This window comes from Nycticebus coucang, chromosome 19 (assembly GCF_027406575.1).
Source record: "Nycticebus coucang isolate mNycCou1 chromosome 19, mNycCou1.pri, whole genome shotgun sequence".
In the NCBI taxonomy this organism is placed as follows: domain Eukaryota; kingdom Metazoa; phylum Chordata; class Mammalia; order Primates; family Lorisidae; genus Nycticebus; species Nycticebus coucang.
Window position 1 is genome coordinate 45,981,474 of NC_069798.1, and position 21,755 is coordinate 46,003,228.

Sequence of the window (21,755 nt, forward strand, 5' to 3'; positions counted from 1 at the left end):
GATGGAATCAGTGGCTATTGCTGACTGACTCAGTCTCCAGCCCCTCTCTGCTACCCAGAGGTCAAGGGACGGAACTGATAGTTCCAGCCCTCTAGTCACACTGGTCTTCCTGGCAACTATCCCCTGCCTTGAAACTATCTGGGGGTCACCAGCCATCTCAGCAGCATAGAAAAGATACTTATTACTCCAAAGATTCCCAGGGTGTTAGGAGTTGTGTACAGGAACTGGGAACAAAGATTCAAATATACACTTATCCCCATCACGCATGCTACATGTGGGCACCATAGCAGTGGGCACACAAAGACAAGAGAGAATTCAATCTTTGTTCAGGGACAGTTAACTTTAACCCAGAGCCTCAAAAGGTTTCCCTGTACTCTAGTCAACCATTCTGCAAATACACGAGGTCAGTTCTGAGGTTGGTCCCCAGGGCCACACACAGCAGGGGTAGGTACACCACATATGGGATCGTATGAGACCATAGATGAGTGTATGAGAGCGTACGAGATCCTAGGAGAGCATATGAGATCATATGAGACCACACAGGAGCGTGTGTGAGCACATGAGGCCGTGAGAGTGTATGTGATCCTAGGAGAGCATATGAGATCATATGAGACCACACAGGAGCGTGCATGAGCACACGAGGCCGTGAGAGTGTATGAGAGCGTACGAGATCCTAGGAGACCATATGAGATCATATGAGACCACACAGGAGCGTGCGTGAGCACATGAGGCCGTGAGAGTGTATGAGAGCATGTGACAGCACATATCACCACGTATGTGAGCGTCATCAGGGATCCCACGCTCACTTAACCTCAGGCACACCACCAAAGCCCTATTAGATTCACGGTTAAAAGCACATTACAGAATACGACTGTTTACTGCAAGACTTCAGCGGCAGCTGTTCAGGGCAACGCCAGACTCCAGAGCCAGACAGCCTGCCACCGAGCAGCCATGTGATTTGGGCAAGTTACACGGGCTCCCTACGCCTCAGTTTATGCCCGTGTCTCCTCTGAAAGTTAGATGGGAGAATTTCGTGCCATAATATTCTCATTAGGTTAGAATAACACCTAGCAGCTGTTAGCTGACACTTGGTAGCATATGCCATCAATCTGAGGTTCAGTTTTCCAGCTGTACAAATAAGAAAAGAGATCTGTGCTCCTCTCAGCCCTTTATCCAGGAGGAAGCAGGAATCAGTTCTGACAGAGTGCATTTGTCCTCTGTCAGCTTTCTCCTTCCAGGTTATACTATTGGGAGTGTGTGCACACGCGCGTACACGTGTGCTGTATTTTAACACCTGCTTTAACCAGTCATTGCTGTACTTCTTTCTCTCCCAGGCAGTGTATTAACAGGCTATATGCTTTAGGTTCCCCATGAACACATTTCTCTAAGACCGGAAGGGACTTAAGAAGGCACTCCCTGCTCAGTTCTCAAAGCCCTTCTTCTGAATCTCCCACAGGAACACAGTTATCTAGTTTGGGCTTAAATAGCCCCATTGCCAGGGAACTCACCACTCAAATCATGATTATTTCCCTTGCTGGAGGCTTTCAAAGTTCTTTATGTTCTTACTTTCTTGGAACTTTCAGAACAACTCTATAAAGAATCTCCATGCTTGCTCTGATGGCAATAACAATTTGTTTATAGTTTGGAGGACTTTAAAACGTTACCTAAGTTTGAATCTCACAATTCCTGAGAAGTAGGTAGGCGTATTCCATTTCTAGAAAAATAAAGAGTGGGGGAGGAGGCTATGCAAGTTTATGCCTCTGCCCACCTTTCCTTGGAAACTGTAGAATCTGGAAGCCAGGGCTTGCCACCCTAAACCGGGGGTTTCAGTCCATTTCACTTGCTCGCCCATTCAGAACAATGAGATAACCCAAGTCCCCACTCACGTGTAATTATTTGTATCAACAGCTCTCCTGGTCTTTCCTGCTGATTCTGTCTAGATAATCCATCATGAGTTGTCAGAGGTAATTTTTCTAACATACTGAGAGCTTAGAATATTAGTTTAATTGGGAAACCATGGGCATAACTAGAAAAGCATTCACACAGCTTATGCTCCTTATACTCTTTAGAACTTTATGAAAACCAAAATCTGTAACACCTGCAGTAATGAATAGCTCACCACCAGTACTATTCCCCAACCCACTCCGTCCCAGTCCACTCCACCCCACTCCCAGGCTGAACAAGGAATATTCTATGCAGTTACTTTTCCCAAGGATACTAGCCATCCACCTTTTGAGATTGCACATAAAATGAAATCGGGATAATTAAACCAGCTGAAACTAAGTTACATGGTGAAACGGAATATTCTATGCAGTTACTTTTCCCAAGGATACTAGCCATCCACCTTTTGAGATTGCACATAAAATGAAATCGGATAATTAAACCAGCTGAAACTAAGTTACATGGTGAAACAGCCATAAAAGTGTGCAAAGATCATTTAACAAGCAAATGCCGTTTAGGACAGAGCTGCTGTCCACAGGAAGGGGCACCACACACCTTTCACAGCAAGGAGGAAAGTTTGCATTCTACCTGAGAAGCTGGTCTCCTGTTAAAGCAGGTGTCCCCTTTGACCAGTTACACAGTAGACATAGGAGAAGAGGGAGAGAGGACCCCATTGTATCTCACCTATCCACACCCTCCGCCCACAAGCCACATGTCTCCAGGGAACCTTCAGCTGACATTCCGTGGGAATGTGCCCTTTTTGACCAGACAGAAGCCTTTTGGATCCTGTAGCTCTTGGGCTGGAAGCAAAGTACTTACCGTCACACAGTAGGGGTAGGGAAGAGGACAGAGTTCTGTGAGGTGGTGCAAGGAAAAGCCAAGTTACACCTGGCCCTTGGTAAGCTGAGGAAAGCTGCCAGGTGATGCCCACAAGCACAGGGGTTTCAAATCAGAACTTCAGTATCTCCTCTAGAGGAATTGTTTCCACTTCTCCGCAGGCTGAAGGGGCTCTTTCCAGGTTCTTTGCTTTACCTTGTTAAACCTAATACATCGTAGCTTGCTCTGAGCATATAGGGAGAAGGTCTCATTTCCTCCCCAATTAACAATGCCACTTTAATAGATCATTTGTGGATCCATTTAATGTTTAAAACACCAATGTTTAAGACACAGTTCCTGGTCAAGATGACCAATTCTTTCTAAGATTTTCTCCTCACTCCTGCGATCATACATGGCCATATTGTGGATTATCTACTGAACAGCTTTGTGAGAAGCCCAGTGGAGTTACAGGGATGTCAATATAGACTCTTAAGATGTCAAAACACTTGTGTAAAAATCTGGGACTTAAGTAATAGCTAACCATCCTATGCCCAGGATAGGGCTCGACAAACACAACAGACAGTAGACACCAGCATGGCTGGAAAATTATAATTTTACAAAGTGTTCCAGGTCTGAGTACAATGGGATGACATGGGGGACTGGGAAGGTTGGGAGGCTGAATGGTGTGACCCGGGTCCTACTCTGTCACAGAAGCATGACTCTCACCCAGCTCCTATTTAACTTCTCATGAAGCACACTTATTTCTGCTGATCCCTGCCTTTTTTAAAAAAGATTTTAATAAATATTACAGGCTTAAAATGCAAAAGAGAGCAGACATCTATATCCCTAACACCTATTATAATGCACTCGTGACTGACTCCTACTTTAGATTTTTTTTTTTTTTTTTTTGGTAGAGACAGAGTCTCACTTTATGGCCCTCGGTAGAGTGCCGTGGCCTCACACAGCTCACAGCAACCTCCAACTCCTGGGCTTAAGCAACTCTCTTGCCTCAGCCTCCCGAGTAGCTGGAACTACAGGCGCCCGCCACAACGCCCGGCTAACCTACTTTAGATTTTTAAAAATAAAATTACTGATGAGAGTTCCTTCCATTGCCCTCTCTCTACCCCAAAAGACTTCCACGACCTTGACAGTGGAGCAGTTCCCTCACATCCATGTCAGCGTGCCACAACTACGTAAGTATACAACCATACTACGTAAAATTTGGTGGTACACTTTAAATGGTAGCACAGTAGATATTCTATTTTCCCCCCCACTATTATTTTTCCTTGTGGATACGTGTATCTGGTTCACATCTTTCAGTAGTCTACCATATATCAAAATTTATCCCACTGTGGGTGGGTGTTCATTTGAACAAGTGTCTGTTCATTTACTGATCCATCGAATATCACTCAGAATCTACTATGTGTACCACACACTTTACGGACACTAGAGACACAGAAATTATACACTCCTTTCATTCAAGGCCAAAGATAAAGAGTTCCTTTGTGGAAATGCCAAGGCTGAGGAAATCTCACTGGTTATGTCAGCATTTAGTTGAATCTCTACCAATATCCCCAAATCACACTGACCCAAAATAGCCCTCTATAGCAAACAGTGAACAAGACTCAGTAATAGAGTACCTGGAATGTCTAATGAGCCTCCCAGCTGTGAACCACATAACCACCATGCACCAACATCATTCAATGCCATAACATCATGTTGCCATGGCCACATTCTATTTCAGCTTTCTTCCAGCATTCTGCAAAAGCCTCCTTTCGCTAGAGCCAGGCAGGATTTTGATGTTTGCAAAATGTCTTTTAAAGATTTCCTGTTTACTCCCCTACCTGTTCTAGAAACTTCATCCTTGGATAAATCTTGGAGAGTGTTATAAACCTGAATGTTAAAGGAATCATGCTATGCTTACCTGCATGTCTCTCATCTATGCAGACAGCAATGAAAACTTCCAAATGAACATGCAAAAGTAGCAACAAGATGCCCAGGTGTTTACCAAGCAGGGCTGGAAGACCAAGTCATGAAGCCCCAGGTACTTATTGGAGGCTGCCAGTTCTGATGCATGAGGCTGTATGTGAAGTGCAGATGATGCGGATATGGGAAAAGATGAGAAGAGCTGGAGACACTCTTCTCATCACACACGTTGGGGGGAGAAAAACTAGCACAGAAACCAACAATGCAAGGGCCACAAGAACAGTAGGGGCTGAGTGCCACAGAGACTCAAATGGCAGAGATTCTTTCAGCTGGAAGCATGTGACATTTGAGCACTGCTTTGAAGGACATGCAAGATTTGAACATGCAGAAGTGGTAGATGAGGCAGCAGCAGCAGCTGGTGTGAAGGGACCGGATTTAGCTGACCACAGAGGTGGTGTGCAGCAGCAGAACAAAGTCGGGAAGTTGGGATTACAGGCAGACTGTGGAGGATGTCAAAGGCCCTGCTCGGAGAGGGGACATCACTATCAGACTACTGAATGTTGCTGAACCAAAGGTGTGATGGGAACTCAGCCTGTTTCCCTCACACAGCAGATACTTGGGGGAACATCTTCCACACACATCACAAAAATAAGTGACATGTCCCTTTCCCACCATTCCGGATGTAGCTTACATACAGGGAGCAGCACTGGTAAAACCACCGAGGTCAAGGGTTTTTAGGTGACTTTAAAATCTTTACCATGATAATTGTATTCCTCTCTAACTCCAGGTTAGCTCATTAGAAATCAAACTGATAGACCAATGAAATCTTTAAAGAATCTACATGTTGACACGTTCTCTTGCACAACCTCAGTCTCACCCTCCTTCAAAAACCAGCTCAAGCCTGTACTCTCCGAAACTACCGATATTCACTAATTGTCTAGATTATGCACTTGAGCACATTGTCATCTGAATGCATGCATTCCCACATGTACAATTTATGTCCTCCATCTTCCAAGAGTGATTTACAGCACAGCAGTTCATTTCATATTGCCTTTTCCAGTCACTGTTTTATATACCCATCTGCATTATAAACCATTTGAAGAAGGTTTGCCTATTAAATATCTTTGGTTCTTCCAAAATACTTGGCCCAGTAGAAACCACATGCCAGTGCCTGACAGGTCCTTTTAAAATTGATTTTGGGAGTCTGGGGAGATAGGATTCCAGGCATCTCTGGCTGGTGGGAACTGCCTATCATCACTCCTATGAGGATACAGGGAGTCAGCGAGAGACTACTGGACCCCAAGAGGAGGACTAAAACACTGGAAAACCGGCAAGTGGTCGCGTGTGTTTAATCCGTCTAAACCCGCCCACAACTGCACAAGAACTTAAAGAGCAAGAGGAAGTGAAAGGAAAATTAGGGCAAGGAAACAGATAAAAGAAATCACTCATGAGGAAGAATCAGCAGAAAACTCCAGGCAACATGAAGAACCAGTCCAGAACAACCCCGCCAAGGGACCAGGAGGTAGCTACTGCAGAGGATTCCACCTATACAGAAATGTTAGGAATGACAGAAAGGGAATTTAGAATACACATGTTGAAAACAATGAAAGAAATGATGGAAACAATGAAGGAAACTGCTAATAAAGTGGAAAATAACCAAAAGGAAATCCAAAAACAGAATCAAATCAGAGATGAACGATATGAAGAATATAAAAAGGATATAGCAGAGCTGAAGGAAATGAAACAATCAGGGAACTTAAAGATGCAATGGAAAGTATCAGCAACAGGTTAGACCATGCAGAAGAAAGAATTTCAGAGGTAGAAGACAAAGTTTTTGAGATAACTCAGATAGTAAAAGAGGCAGAAAAGAAGAGAGAGAAAGCAGAACGTTCACTGTCAGAATTATGGGACTTTATGAAGCGTTCCAACATACGAGTTATAGGAATTCCAGAAGGGGAAGAAGAATGCCCCAGAGGAATGGAAGCCATACTAGAGAATATTATAAATGAAAATTTCCCAAACATCACCAAAGATTCTGACACACTGCTTTCAGAGGGATATCGGACCCCAGGTCGCCTCAACTCTAACCGAGCTTCTCCAAGACACATTGTGATGAACCTGTCCAAAGTCAAGACAAAAGAAAAGATCCTGCAAGCTGCCAGGAGTAAGCGCCACTTGACCTACAGGGGCAAATCCATCAGAGTGACCGCAGACTTCTCTAATGAAACTTTCCAAGCAAGAAGACAATGGTCATCTACCTTTAATCTACTTAAACAGAACAAATTTCAGCCCAGAATTCTGTACCCTGCTAAGCTAAGCTTCAAAATTGAAGGAGAAATCAAATCATTTACGGATATACAAACATTGAGGAAATTCGCCACAACAAGACCAGCTCTACAGGAAATACTTCAACCTGTTCTGCACACTGATCACCACAATGGATCAGCAGCAAAGTAAGAACTCAGAAATCAAAGGACAGAACCTAACCTCCACACTGATGCAAAAGATAAAACTAAGCAATGGACTCTCACCAAATAAGACGAATAGAATACTACTACACTTATCAATTATCTCCATAAATGTTAATGGCTTGAATTCCCCACTGAAGAGACATAGATTGGCTGACTGGATTAAAAAACACAAGCCATCCATTTTCTGTCTGCAAGAAACACACCTGGCTTCAAAAGACAAATTAAAGCTCCGAGTCAAGGGTTGGAAGACAATTTTTCAGGCAAATGGAATTCAGAAGAAAAGAGGAGTTGCAATCTTATTTTCAGATACATGTGGATTTAAAGCAACTAAAGTCAAAAAAGACAAAGATGGTCACTTTATATTGGTCAAGGGAAAAATACAACAAGAAGACATTTCAATTCTAAATATTCATGCACCCAAATTTAATGCTCCCAGATTCTTGAAGCAGACCTTACTGAGTCTGAGCAATATGATTATCTGATAATACCATCATAACAGGGGACTTTAACACTCCTCTTACAGAGCTGGACAGATCATCTAAACAGAAATTAAACAAAGATATAAGAGATTTAAATGAGACCTTAGAACAACTATGCTTGATAGACGCATATAGAACACTCCACCCCAAAGACAAAGAATATACATTCTTCTCATCACCCCATGGAACATTCTCCAAAATTGATCATATCCTGGGACACAAAACAAATATCAACAGAATCAAAAGAATTGAAATTTTACCTTGTATTTCTCAGACCATAAGGCACTAAAGATGGAACTCAACTCTAACAAAAATGCTCGACCCCACCCAAAGGCATGGAAATTAAACAATCTTCTGTTGAATAACAGATGGGTGCAGGAAGAAATAAAACAGGAAATCATTAACTTCCTTGAGCATAACAACAATGAAGACACAAGCTACCAAAACCTCTGGGATACTGCAAAAGCAGTTTTGAGAGGAAAATTCATCGCTTTAGATGCCTACATTCGAAAAACAGAAAGAGAGCACATCAACAATCTCACAAGAGATCTTATGGAATTGGAAAAAGAAGAACAATCTAAGCCTAAACTCAGTAGAAGAAAAGAAATCTCCAAAATCAAATCAGAGATCAATGAAATTGAAAACAAAAGAATCATTCAGAAAATTAATGAAACAAGGAGTTGGTTTTTTGAAAAAATAAATAAAATAGATAAACCATTGGCCAGACTAACTAGAAATAGAAAAGTAAAATCTCTAGTAACCTCAATCAGAAACGATAAAGGGGAAATAACAACTGATCCCACAGAGATACAAGAGATCATCTCTGAATACTACCAGAATCTCTACGCCCAGAAATTTGACAATGTGAAGGAAATGGATCAATATTTGGAATCACACCCTCTCCCTAGACTTAGCCAGGAAGAAATAGAGCTCCTGAACAGACCAATTTCAAGCACTGAGATCAAAGAAACAATAAAAAAGCTCCCAACTAAAAAATGCCCTGGTCCAGATGGCTTCACTCCAGAATTCTATCAAACCTTCAACGAAGAGCTTATTCCTGTACTGCAGAAATTATTCCAAAAAATTGAGGAAGAAGGAATCTTCCCCAACACATTCTATGAAGCAAACATCACCCTGATACCAAAACCAGGAAAAGACCCAAACAAAAAGGAGAATTTCAGACCAATCGCACTCATGAACATAGACGCAAAAATTCTCAACAAAATCCTAGCCAATAGATTACAGCTTATCATCAAAAAAGTCATTCATCATGATCAAGTAGGCTTCATCCCAGGGATGCAAGGCTGGTTTAACATACGCAAGTCCATAAACGTTATCCACCATATTAACAGAGGCAAAAATAAAGATCACATGATCCTCTCAATAGATGCAGAAAAAGCATTTGATAAAATCCAGCATCCTTTTCTAATTAGAACACTGAAGAGTATAGGCATAGGTGGCACATTTCTAAAACTGATTGAAGCTATCTATGACAAACCCACAGCCAATATTTTACTGAATGGAGTAAAACGGAAAGCTTTTCCTCTTAGAACTGGAACCAGACAAGGTTGTTCTCTGTCACCTTTACTATTCAACATAGTGCTGGAAGTTCTAGCCAATACAATTAGGCAAGACAAGGAAATAAAGGGAATCCAAACGGGAGCAGAGGAGGTCAAACTCTCCCTCTATGCTGACGACATGATCTTATACTTAGAGAACCCCAAAGACTCAACCACAAGACTCCTAGAAGTCATCAAAAAATACAGTAATGTTTCAGGATATAAAATCAATGTCCACAAGTCAGTAGCCTTTGTATACACCAATAACAGTCAAGATGACAAGCTAATTAAGGACACAACTCCCTTCACCATAGTTTCAAAGAAAATGAAATACCTAGGAATATACCTAACGAAGGAGGTGAAGGACCTCTATAAAGAAAACTATGAACTCCTCTGAAAGGAAATAGCAGAGGATATTAACAAATGGAAGAACATACCATGCTCATGGATTGGAAGAATCAACATTGTTAAAATGTCTATACTTCCCAAAGCAATCTACCTATTCAATGCCATTCCTATCAAAGTACCTACATCGTACTTTCAAGATTTGGAAAAAATGATTCTGCGTTTTGTATGGAACCGGAAAAAACCCCGTATAGCTAAGGCAGTTCTCTGTAACAAAAATAAAGCTGGGGGCATCAGCATACCAGATTTTAGTCTGTACTACAAAGCCATAGTGCTCAAGACAGCATGGTACTGGCACAAAAACAGAGACATAGACACTTGGAATTGAATTGAACACCAAGAAATGAAACTAACATCTTACAACCACCTAATCTTCGATAAACCAAACAAGAACTTACCTTGGGGGAAAGACTCCCTATTCAATAAATGGTGTTGGGAGAATTGGATGTCTACATGTAAAAGACTGAAACTGGACCCACACCTTTCCCCACTCACAAAAATTGACTCAAGATGGATAAAGGACTTAAATTTAAGGCATGAAACAATAAAAATCCTCCAAGAAAGCATAGGAAAAACACTGGAAGATATTGGCCTGGGGGAAGACTTCATGAAAAAGACTGCCATGGCAATTGCAACAACAACAAAAGTAAACAAATGGGACTTCATTAAACTGAAAAGCTTCTGTACAGCTAAGGAGACAATAACCAAAGCAAAGAGACAACCCACACAATGGGAAAGGATATTTGCATATTTTCAATCAGACAAAAGCTTGATAACCAGGATCTATAGAGAACTCAAATTAATCCACATGAAAAAAGCCAACAATCCCGTATATCAATGGGCAAGAGACATGAATAGAACTTTCTCTAAAGACGACAGATGAATGGCTAACAAACACATGAAAAAATGTTCATCATCTCTATATATTAGAGAAATGCAAATCAAAACATCCCTGAGATATCATCTAACCCCAGTGAGAATGGCCCACATCACAAAATCTCAAAACTGCAGATGCTGGCATGGATGTGGAGAGAAGGGAACACTTTTACACTGCTGGTGGGACTGCAAACTAGTACAACCTTTCTGGAAGGAAGTATGGAGAAACCTCAAAGCACTCAAGCTTAGACCTCCCATTTGATCCTGCAATCCCATTACTGGGCATCTACCCAGAAGGAAAAAAATCCTTTTATCATAAGGACACTTGTACTAGACTGTTTATTGCAGCTCAATTTACAATCGCCAAAATGTGGAAAGAGCCTAAATGCCCACCAACCCAGGAATGGATTAACAAGCTGTGGTATATGTATACCATGGACTACTATTCAGCCATTAAAAAAATGGAGACTTTACATCCTTCGTATTAACCTGGATGGAAGTGGAAGACATTATTCTTAGTAAAGCATCACAAGAATGGAGAAGCATGAATCCTATCTACTCAATCTTGATATGAGGACAATTAATGACAATTAAGGTTATGGGGGGGGAAGTAGAAAGAGGGATGGAGGGAGCGGGATGGGGCCTTAGTGTGTGTCACACTTTATGGGGGCAAGACATGATTGCAAGAGGGACTTTACCTAACAATTGCAACCAGTGTAACTGGCTTATTGTACCCTCAATGAATCCCCAACAATAAAAAAAAAAGAGGAAAAAAAAAATTGATTTTGATTGTGGGCGGTGCCTGTGGCTCAAAGGAGTAGGGCACTGGCCCCATATACCAGAGGTTCAAACCTGGCTCCGGCCAAAAACTGCAAAAAAAAAAAAAAAAAAAAAAAAAAAGATTTCTATTGCTCCCAGGCTTGGTAATATCACCTGGGGTGAAAAAAATTTCCCTAAAATGCCAATTTTTTCCTGGTCAGTGACCTGGCAAAAGTGACCTTCTGGAAAGCAAGTCAGTTTCCTTTTTAAGTATCATCTTTCAAAAGTTTATCTCAAGCTCAACATATGGTAACCTTTCTTCAAGGGTAAGAGAGATGAAAAGCAAACCAAAGCTCCCCCCTCCGAGGGAAACTAACATCTGAGAATTCCCATGTAGACACACTTTGGGTCTGCCGGTAAGAATGCAACTATTGCTCATCGACAGAGGGCTTGTCCAGCAAATGACAGCTATAGGGTATTTACTGGTGTAGGAATTGTATCCACATCCATCTGGGATTCAACAACATTCACATGTCCTGAAGTCAGCACTGATACTCAACTGGGAAACCAAAGTCAAACCTTGGTGAGTTTTCTGCTTCTATATATATTTTTTTTTTTATTGTTGGGGATTCATTGAGGTTACAATAAGCCAGGTTACACTGATTGCATTTGTTAGGTAAAGTCCCTCTTGCAATCATGTGTTGCCCCCAGAAGGTGTGGCACACACCAAGGCCCCACCCCTCCCGCTCCTTCCCTCTCTCTGCTTTTCCTCCCCCCCATGACCTTAATTGTCATTAATTGTCCTCATATCAAAATTGAGTAGATAGGATTCGTGCTTCTCCATTCTTGTGATGCTTTACTAAGAATAATGTCTTCCACTAACAAGCTGTGGTATATGTTTACCATGGAATACTATTCAGCTATTAAAAAAAAATGGAGACTTTACATCCTTCGTATTAACCTGGATGGAAGTGGAAGACATTATTCTGCTTCTATTTCTAAGCTGATGTCTCTACCCTTGTTAATCTTTTGACTTTTCCTAAACTAAAGTTTTAAAAAACAATTTTGAAAATCAAAGCAGAGCTGCTCCCTAGCATTTTATGTACCAAGCTCTCTCCTACAACTGACCTGCCAGGCGTTACGACACAGCACGGGAGGGCCGCTACCTCTTGGATCCATCCACAAAGAACTTCATTGTATCGCCACTTTCCCTAGTGCAGGACCCCACATCCTTCTGGGGCATTAAGTGACGGCTTCCTTTATCCATACTCAAACAAGCTGTGTTCCAAGTTCTAAGTCTGGAACTCAGAATTCACTTTCTCCATAGAAACAATCCTAGCAGTGCTAGGTTCCGGGGACAGCTGATACAACCTGCATATCTAAACTACGCGAATGGAAGTCACTTCTCAGCAGTGTGTGCCTGGGTATCGATGGGCCACCGGCACAAGGGAATCCTGTCAGTGGAAGTCCCACCTAAGCACAGGGAAGGACAGAAGCCCCACCTGTGCATAAGGATCCCTGACAGCCGCTTGCCACCAGGCGAACGGTAACTGGAACAAAGTCCTCTACGATCGTTCAAATGCACTGAAGTGTTCGAAAGGGAATGTTAACTATCCAGATGCCCATTTCTTAATAGCTCTGATTAATCCCTGAGTATTTACTAATATAAATGACTGTATTCCCTCCATCACCCGTTTTCTCCTCTCAAGTTTCTTCAGCACTTCGTAAATGTCTCAAGAGACTTCTCAGATAAATATTACTCGTATTCAGCTTATTGGCATACCCATCCTTGCACTCCTGGCAATTCAATCACTGTCACTGGTATCAGTGCTACTACCGTTGATAGACGGGACTTCATGGTAGTCACCATACACAAACCTCATCCCTTAGCCCTCTCAGCTATCCATGGGGCAGGCATACTCTCGAGTTAACGGTGTACCTAAAACAAAAGTAACTGGTAACTCCCAGACTTCAGGCAAAATCTGGCAACTACTGTGCTTTCCCTTCACCAGGAAAGCTGGTTCTGCCACCACGCAGGAAGTTCTCAGGACAGACTGGCAGCCATTTATCAACTGAGCTACGTGACCCAGGGCCACGGGACAGCACCACACGCCTCGTTAAATGTGCCCCTCAGCACCTCTGGCTTCTCTTCCATGTCTGCTCACAACAGCTTCTGTGGATTTAAACTATCTGCATACAGGCTTGCACTGAACACTTCCCAAAGCTTTTAATACTAACACACTAAAAGGAAAAAACAAAAGGAAACAGAACTAGAAACGACCAGGGTTTGGCCAACGAGGTGACAATTTAAAGAGAACATCTCTAAACTTCATGAAAAATAGGGACCATATGTGATTACCAAGTCAGGGCAGCCCCATCAAGTGCCACCACTGGAATTATGGCCAGAACCTCTGCCACTAGACTTGGGCTATTTTGGGGCTGTTACTTCATGAGATTCTAGCATCTGTTATGTTCTGAAGAGTTTCTAATTTCAGCTGCAAAGACAGAGTCCAGGAAATGAGGCAGACATATCTAAGGGCCTGAAGAAGCAAAGAAGAATCCAAATGAATAACTGCCTGCCTTGAAGGGATTTCAAATAAGAAGCTCAAAGATGGGAAGAAAAGATTAGAATAGAAAAATGATGAGGGGAAAAGGAAAAAAAAAAAAAAAACCACTACAGAGGCAGACACAGCCCTAAGCTGAAATTCAGAAGAGCAAGAAACAGATGGGAAAGGAATTAAAAGGGATAAGTGGCTCTTGCATTTGAAGAGTGAGCAGAAAAAGGTTAAGGCACAAGCTAAGGTCACAAAGCCTAACAGAGAAGGGAGATTAGAGGTCAGAAATCCTGCTTCTGGGTTCTTCCCACCATATCTCACTAAAGTAGGATGTGTCTGAAGCACCTGACTTTGGTTAAGAATTGGTTTCTAACAAAAGATATCCAGTCTGCTCAAAGAACTATGAAAGGGTTACACAGGTGGCACAGAAACCATGGGGGTTCCAGGAAGAGGCTGATCAGCTGCCTAGCTGGACATAACTTTCAGCCTTTCCAGCACAGGGATATTCAATTTCCTAAAAGGCTGCAATCATGAATGCATGCCAATGACATATTGGAGCTCAGGAAGGAGGAAATGTTACAGTAGTAAGTGGGAACAGAGGACATTAAGTAGACACCCTAATAGTAGCTGACCTACTGAATCATTGAATAACTGTCAAGAGTGTTGGGCTCCAAACAGATTTTCAAGAATCTGAAATCCTACAAAAAATTTAGAATCCATTAAGGAAAAAAGACTGACAGATTTGACAGCATTCATTTCCTTTTAAAAGACTCTACAAAATTTAACAAATGGCAGAAGAGAAGAGACATTCAAACACAGAGAAAGATTTAATATTATGGCCAAAACTACTATAAATCAGCGTGAAAATATGAACAATTCACAAACAGGCAAGTAAAAAATATATAGAGCCAATAAACATAAAAAGATACCCAACCTCACTCATCATTCAAGAAGGGACCATTAAATTTACATACTTTTGTTGTTGAGACAGTCTCACTTTGTCACCCCGGGTAGAGTGTCATGGCATCATAGCTCACAGCAACCCCAAACTCCTGGGCTTGAGCAATCCTCTTGCCTCAGCCTCCCAAGTAGCTGGAACTGCAGGCACTGGCCACTATACCTGGTTAGTTTTGTTTTTATTTTTTTAGTAGACATGGGGTCTCATTCTTGCTCAGGCTGGTCTCCAACTCCTGAGTTCAGGCAATCCGCCTGAGACTCCCAGAGGGCTAGGATTACAGATATTAGCCACCATATGTGGCCAAATGATATACACTATTAATCCATAAGCTTCACACACACACACAGATTACAATACTGAGACATAGGAAATGGGCACCCTCATGCTGTTGACATGCATGAACTGCGAAATGGATAAAACCTGGAGAGCAATGTGATTTCATTTCGCCACGTCTAGGCGTCTCTCCTACAAAAGCACCAGCTTAAGGATGAAGGAATAAATCAGCATGAATCCTAAGTGTAGTGTGGTTTGTAAATCCAAAAATTGAGAACTGGCCTAAAATGTCCATCAACAGTGGGATGGAAAAAAATCATGGCCATCCATAGGAATCTGTGTTACTAAAATATAGTAGAATGGTTATGTATTGATTTGGAAAGATAATCAGGATATATTAACTGAAAGCAAGTTACAAAATGTTTCATATAGCATGATGCTTGTTTAGCTGCATTTTATGGATTGTTTACATAAGTAAAGGACTGAACTAGGAAGGTCCACGCCAAAATTTACCAAAGAACTGCTGAGCAGGTGGGTTTAAAGCAGTGGTTCTCAACCTTCCTAAATGCCACGGCCCTTTAATACAGTTCCTATGGGTCATGACCCACAGGTGGAGAACTGCTGGCTTAGAGGAAGGGAAGAAGAAGTATGTTTAAGAAAAAAATTGGTAAGACTATGAATAATTTGTTGCCTTTTCAGTTTTCTAAAACACTCGTGAGTTCTTTTAAAACTCTGCCTACAAAAACTCAAGCTTTCATAATGAAAGGAAGGAAAAAGCCATCAAAGAGAGACCTGCGGAAGTGATCCTTGTGTTACACTATTATCTCATGAGAACCTTAAGAAAAAGCCTATACGCAGATCAACGTTGCCTTTTATTGAGGACAACAGACCAAGGTAGTCTAATATTCTTAGAGGAGATTGGCCATAAACATCTCCATGTGATCCTAACTCTGTACTATCAGGCCACTAACAACTAAAGCTAGGACCCATCGCCTGTGGACCTGCCCAGCAACAGAAACCTGTACTTTAAAACTTCCCACAGGGGGCCCTCCTTCAGTGCACCCATTTCAAAAAAACATGCTCCCATTAAAATATTTTCTACTGTCATGGTTGGCCTGACAAAGCCACTTATCCTTTCAGAAGGATGCCTTAGCATGGCCAGGAATTATATCCATAAAATAGAAGGGGCAATCATTTCCTGCATTTCTCTCCTCTGCACACCAAAGCCTACAGTTAACTTGCAAAATCAAGGGGCTAAAGGGAAGATCTAAGAACAGCTTTATCACAGTGACATTTCTGCTTTGCCACTAGACACCTGGTATTTGCTTAAATAATGAAATAGTCACGCCTGCCGGGGTCCAAAGCCAAGGTGGCTTTGCCCAACAAGTGGGATGTACTGAGCCAGACACACCCAAGCTGAGCTCCTGTAGTGAGGATAAGCAGGAGAGACTGGCTGGCTTTAGGAAATAGAGTCCATAATCACTAATGGACACAGTAAAGAGAAATGACACCCATGTGCCTTAGGCTGACACCTATTCTAACCACTTGTAGGAAAAGTGTCCACAGTGCAGGAGGCCTTGTGTGTGAGCACACCCCGCCCCGAGTCACTCTGCTGAAAGCCATCTTCTAAGCACTCCCACATGAGCCACCTTCAGAAGTTCCCCATTGTCAAATATCCTCAGAGGTGAAAACGGTCCACCTTTAAAGAGAGAAAGGAATCATTTGAAAGTCAAATGTGAGAGTCAGTCTCTGATTTGTTGAGCATGTAGATCAATATCCTCCACCTCCAACCTTAATTCCCTTCTGGTACCACGGCATTCTCCTAGTCACCAAGCTCAGAACTTTGTTTTTTTTTTTTTTTTTTTTTTTTTTGCCTCAAACTACTTTTTATTTGCAACTACATGATTTCACGCAATTTTTCTAAACGACATAAAATAGATCTCCTTGTATATAAATAATTTACATACACTCCATAAAGTAAATGCTCCATAAAGTAAATGCTCAAAGGTGCTACAACAGATCATCCACTCCTACAGTGTTCTCATATTCAAGAGTTGATGCACAATATATAAATACTCAAGTCCAATAATAAAAACTCAGGCACTTGACTAACTTTAATAAAGTTTCCCAAACTATATCAATATATCTAAAGTGCATATATATTTTTAAGAAAGATTATTCTCAGTAACTTCTATAAAAATAAGTTTGATGGTTTGGTCCATCTAACTTCACTGCCATTAGTATGAACTTTTAACTTTCAATGCGTGGTAAGGTTTATTCTACCTTTCTCTCAACATGGTACCAACAAAATCAAAAGAAGCTAGTGAGGTGCTAACATGTGAGGATTAATCCAGTGATTCCGGTCACAATGCATTCCAGGAGGAGGTACCCATGTGACTGGAATTGGACGGTATGGTTTATTCTTCCTTCCCTGATTTGGATAACCAAATGGAACAGGAGGAGGGTAGTGGTTCTGATGGCCATTCCCTCTGTACATTCCTGGCTTTTTTCTGGGCAACGGATGCCACACTGGAAGAGGTGGGAATATCAGTTCCGAAATCTGGTACACTGGGCTTGGTGTTGCAGTCACCGAATTGGGTTTCACTTCCACTTCCTTACTTGTTTCTTCATCTGAGGAAGAAGATCCTGAATGATAATCAGAGGTAACTTTATCAAGGGCTCTGGTAACTTTCTTGGAGATCTCGTCCTTGTTCTCATCCTCATTTTCAAAGCTGGCAACAATGAATGCATTGTTTTTCTCTCCATACCGACAGCACACCTCACATGGGTCTACCCAGAGAGTAAGCTCCTTTGGCAAGCCCAGGTCACTGTACAAGATGCAGCTGTTCTCACAAGCTTTCAGGACATCAGGATCAACTCTCTGAAACTTATTGACACGAATGCATCTGTAAGCCTGTCCTTTTGATGGTTTTTCTGGATACCAGTGATTTTTATATTTTTCTTGAAGTATTAGAGTCAATTTCTCAGCAAACCTCTCAACGGCCTCTTTTTTCAACTTATCATGTTTTCGAACTAGCCTTGTGAAAAAGAAGACAACAACAGCAATTTCGTTCTTCATGTTTTTCCTCTTCGTCCGGCGCGTGCGGCTCCCGCGTCGTCGGGCGGCCGAGCGCGCGCTGAGAGGACTGGCGGGCAGGCTGGCGGGCGGGCGGAGAGCCCAGAACTTTGAAAAGAACTCTTCTCTACCCCACCTCCCCACGTCTAGCTAGAAGGACCAAATCATTTTCTGTCCAAGCCTGAGACACTTCCCTGAGTGTGAACGGAAGCACTTTTAACCTTAGGTTGAACCACATGAAACCTCCACATTTGACCAACATGTCGTACAGAGGCAGCCCAGCAGATTCACCTATGAGGCAATGACAGGCTTGAGCCAGGCATCCTGGGCCACACGAGGACCTGTGCTCCACGGCATCCACAAATGCACGCTCTTGGAAGCACAGACAACTTGAAGAGAGCAGAGGTCAGGTGAGTGGCTGGGGAAGGAGGCTTCACCAGGGCAGTGCAGTCCAAATGAAGAGCCTCTGATCTGCACAGCCGTTTCTGTGATTCCAGAAGAAAATTGCTAAGGGTGCCAAAGCCCATACACTCCCTAGGCACCTCCCTTAGCACCCAGCCTCACTGTCCAAAGATGCAAACCTTTATACACCCCTGAATGAATTTGAAGAACAGGTAACAGTGGCCTTTATATAAAAGATTCAAGCATGACTACTGGAGTGGAATGATTCTCAGCAACTGCTGTTAAGACTTCAAGCACACATTTCCCATTTTGTTTCCATTTAATCTATAACATCCCCTACCAGCCATGGACTCAACCCACATCCTGAGCGTCTGTTTCTCAATGCAATCTAAAGATGCACATTTCCAACCAAAAACAAAACTGTTTGGTTTGTTTTTTTTTTTACATACTGCTCAGAATTAAGACAGTTGCAAGTTTAAAAACCCACAATATCTAAATCAGAAAATGTGTCAAGGGACAGCGGGGAATGGGTCTGGACAAGTAGAGATCATCAAATCATGGGGCTCTCAGCACAGGTAGCCCTTAGAGGTTCCAGAGCTGGTATGTACGAGAGACGACTGTGCTTCAGCAGTGTGGTTCAACACAGGAGGGCTGAGGGGAACAGGAGGACAGGAGCTTGCTGCCTGTGCTTCCTCCCAGTCCCAAAGGCCTGGCTACCTGCAGAGCCAGCAGTCAGCCCTCCTGGTAAGTAAAATGCAGCTGATTCTTGGGGTTCTCACTAGCAACTGTTCCCCACAGAATGCAAGGACCTTACTCTGAGAAGCTCTCAATTAGAGGCGAGCAATTTTGGCCCCTGGGAAACATTTGGCAAGGCCAAGACATTTTTAGTTGAGGCTTGAGCTGCTTTTAAACGGTGGGCATGGGGCTCCACGTAGTTTCAGCAACTGTCCTTATGTGCACACACAGAATGCTTGGCTGAGAAATACAAGAGATCTTGTAGTTATTTTCCTTCTGCAAAGCCAACTGGTTTCTCTGATGCCAGTAGGCATCTAACATCAGACCCATAAACCTTACCCTCCACTGAAAGGGTTAACTAAATACGGACATTCCATAGGACCCCCATGTGTGTAGTATGGCTTATCGGGCCAGTTGAGGATGCTGGACGTGGACCAAGACTCCACAGTCCACACAGACCCTCAGTTCCCAAAGGCACTTCAGGGATTTGTCTCCCACGACACAGTGGGCACCTTCCGAACTCAGAATATACACAGCCACGGTGTTTTGGCAGCACCCTAGCCAGAAACAGGAAGAATGTCATATGCAGATGTGGTCCGCTGACAGGAGGAGTAGTGTATTCTGTTTTCTACATGAGAGCATCTGTTTGGACGTGACTACAGTAAATTCTTAAGTGACTAGTTCACAGTTTCACTTAGTCACCGTTAAAGCAAAATATTTCATGTGACATCTGTTTCTGCTGAATTGGGATCTTGCTCCCTCCTGAGCTGCTACACCAAAGACAAAGACAACCATGCTGGTTGTGCTACACGGGGGTGGGCCTGCAAGAATGACCTCTGCAGATGCGGGAGTCCCAGCTCCCCCAAGTTACCTACGAAGTACCTGCTGCTGCCAGTCAGCAGGCACCTCGCCTACAAGGCAGCCTCAGCTGACATGAACAGGACCAAACTTAAGTTAGATTCAGGTGGGAAAGGCCCTCCACTTCCTCTGCCCACTTCCCTACACTCCCACAAAGCACATCATGGTCACTGGGGTCCAAAGACCACATCAGTGCTCCTCTCCCTCTTTGCTTTCCCCCTTTCCAGGTCTAGAGGTGAGCAAACTGAATGGGAGCTGAAGGCTTCTAAGGAGGTGGGTCCTTTGTCTGCTGTCTCCTCAGCTCTGCTTTGCAGGGACCAATCAGAGCACAGTAACACCCTTACATGTGGAAGCAGCTCAGGCAGCCCTGGAGCCAGTATCCCCGAAACTGTTGCTCCAGCCCAGAACTTGCACTGGGGGACTCTGGGCTCAGGGCCAATCAAAAGCTCATGGAACTTTATTATTTGGCAACTGTTCCTTAAGAAGGCTTGGGGGGCAGGGTAGGGAGATGTTAGACAAACTTTTTTTTAATTGTTGCGGATTCATTGAGGGTACACAGAAGCAGGTTACATGAATTACTTTTGTTAGATAAGGACCCTCTTATATTTGTGTCCCATACCCAAAAGGTGAACCACATCCCTTAACCCCCACACCCTCCCTCCCTTTCTCAGCTCTCCCCGTCCCCCAGCCCCATTGTACACTAGGACCTTAATTGTCCTCATATTAGAATTGAGTACATAGGATTCATGCTTCTCCATTCTTGTGATGCTTTACTAAGAATAACGTGTTCCACATCCATCCAGGTTAATACAAAGGATGTGAAGTCTCCGTCTTTTTTAGTGGCTGAGTATTCCATGGTATACAAATACCACAGCTTGTTAATCCATTCTTTTTTGTTGTTGTTGTTAAATCATAGCTGTGTACATTAGTGCAATCAAGGGATACAATGTGCTGGTTTCATATACAATCTGAAATATTCTCAAACTGTTCAACGTAGCCTTCATGGCATTTTCTTAGTTATTGTATGTAGACATTTGTATTCTGCATTTAAGTAATTGCTAAGTCATGGAAGAAGCCCAAGTGCCCATCAACCCATGAATGGACTAGCAAACTGTGGCACATGTATACCATGGAATATTATGCAGCCTTAAAGAAAGATGGAGACTTCACCTCTGTCATGTTTACATGGATAGAGCTGGAACATATTCTTCTTAGCAAAGTAGCTCAAGAATGGAAGAAAAAGTGTCCAACGTACTCAGCCCTACTATGACGCTAATTTATAGCTTTCATATGAAGGCTATAACCCAATTAATCCATTCTTGAGTTGGTGGGCATTTAGGCTGTTTCCACATTTTGGCGATTGTACATTGAGCTATAATAAATAGTCTAGTACACGTGTCCTTGTGATAAAAGGATTGTTTTTCCTTCTGGGTAGATGCCCAGCAGTGGGATTGCAGGGTCAAATGGGAGGTCTAGCTTGAGTTCTTTGAGGGTTCTCCACACTGCCTTCCAAAAAGGTTGTATTAGTTTACAGTCCCACCAGCAGTGTAAAAGTGCTCTCTTCTCACCACATCCACGCCAGCATCTGCAGTTTTGTTTTTTTTTTTTTTGTAGAGACAGAGTCTCACTTTATGGCCCTCGGTAGAGTGCCGTGGCCTCACACAGC

At 42.7% G+C, this 21,755-nt stretch overlaps 2 protein-coding genes and 1 pseudogene across 3 annotated transcripts in view; 1 reads left to right on the forward strand and 2 right to left on the reverse strand.

Annotated features, from left to right (window-relative positions):
* Positions 1–21,755, reverse strand: part of MYO5B (myosin VB) — a 341,703-nt gene that overhangs the window by 221,110 nt on the left and 98,838 nt on the right. The window lies entirely within an intron of this gene.
* On the reverse strand, positions 16,888–18,186 carry LOC128572067 (protein BTG3-like). The gene has a single exon (XM_053571969.1). It carries the CDS (start codon positions 18,095–18,097, stop codon positions 17,339–17,341), a length of 759 nt encoding a protein of 252 aa, XP_053427944.1. The 5' UTR covers positions 18,098–18,186; the 3' UTR covers positions 16,888–17,338.
* LOC128572110 (kinesin-like protein KIF11) overlaps positions 18,458–21,755 on the forward strand; it is a 35,647-nt pseudogene continuing 32,349 nt past the window's right edge.

What these genes read in the sequence shown, in the direction of transcription:
- LOC128572067 (XM_053571969.1), bottom strand. Translation starts at nt 18,097, where the DNA reads ATGAAGAACGAAATTGCTGTTGTTGTCTTCTTTTTCACAAGGCTAGTT.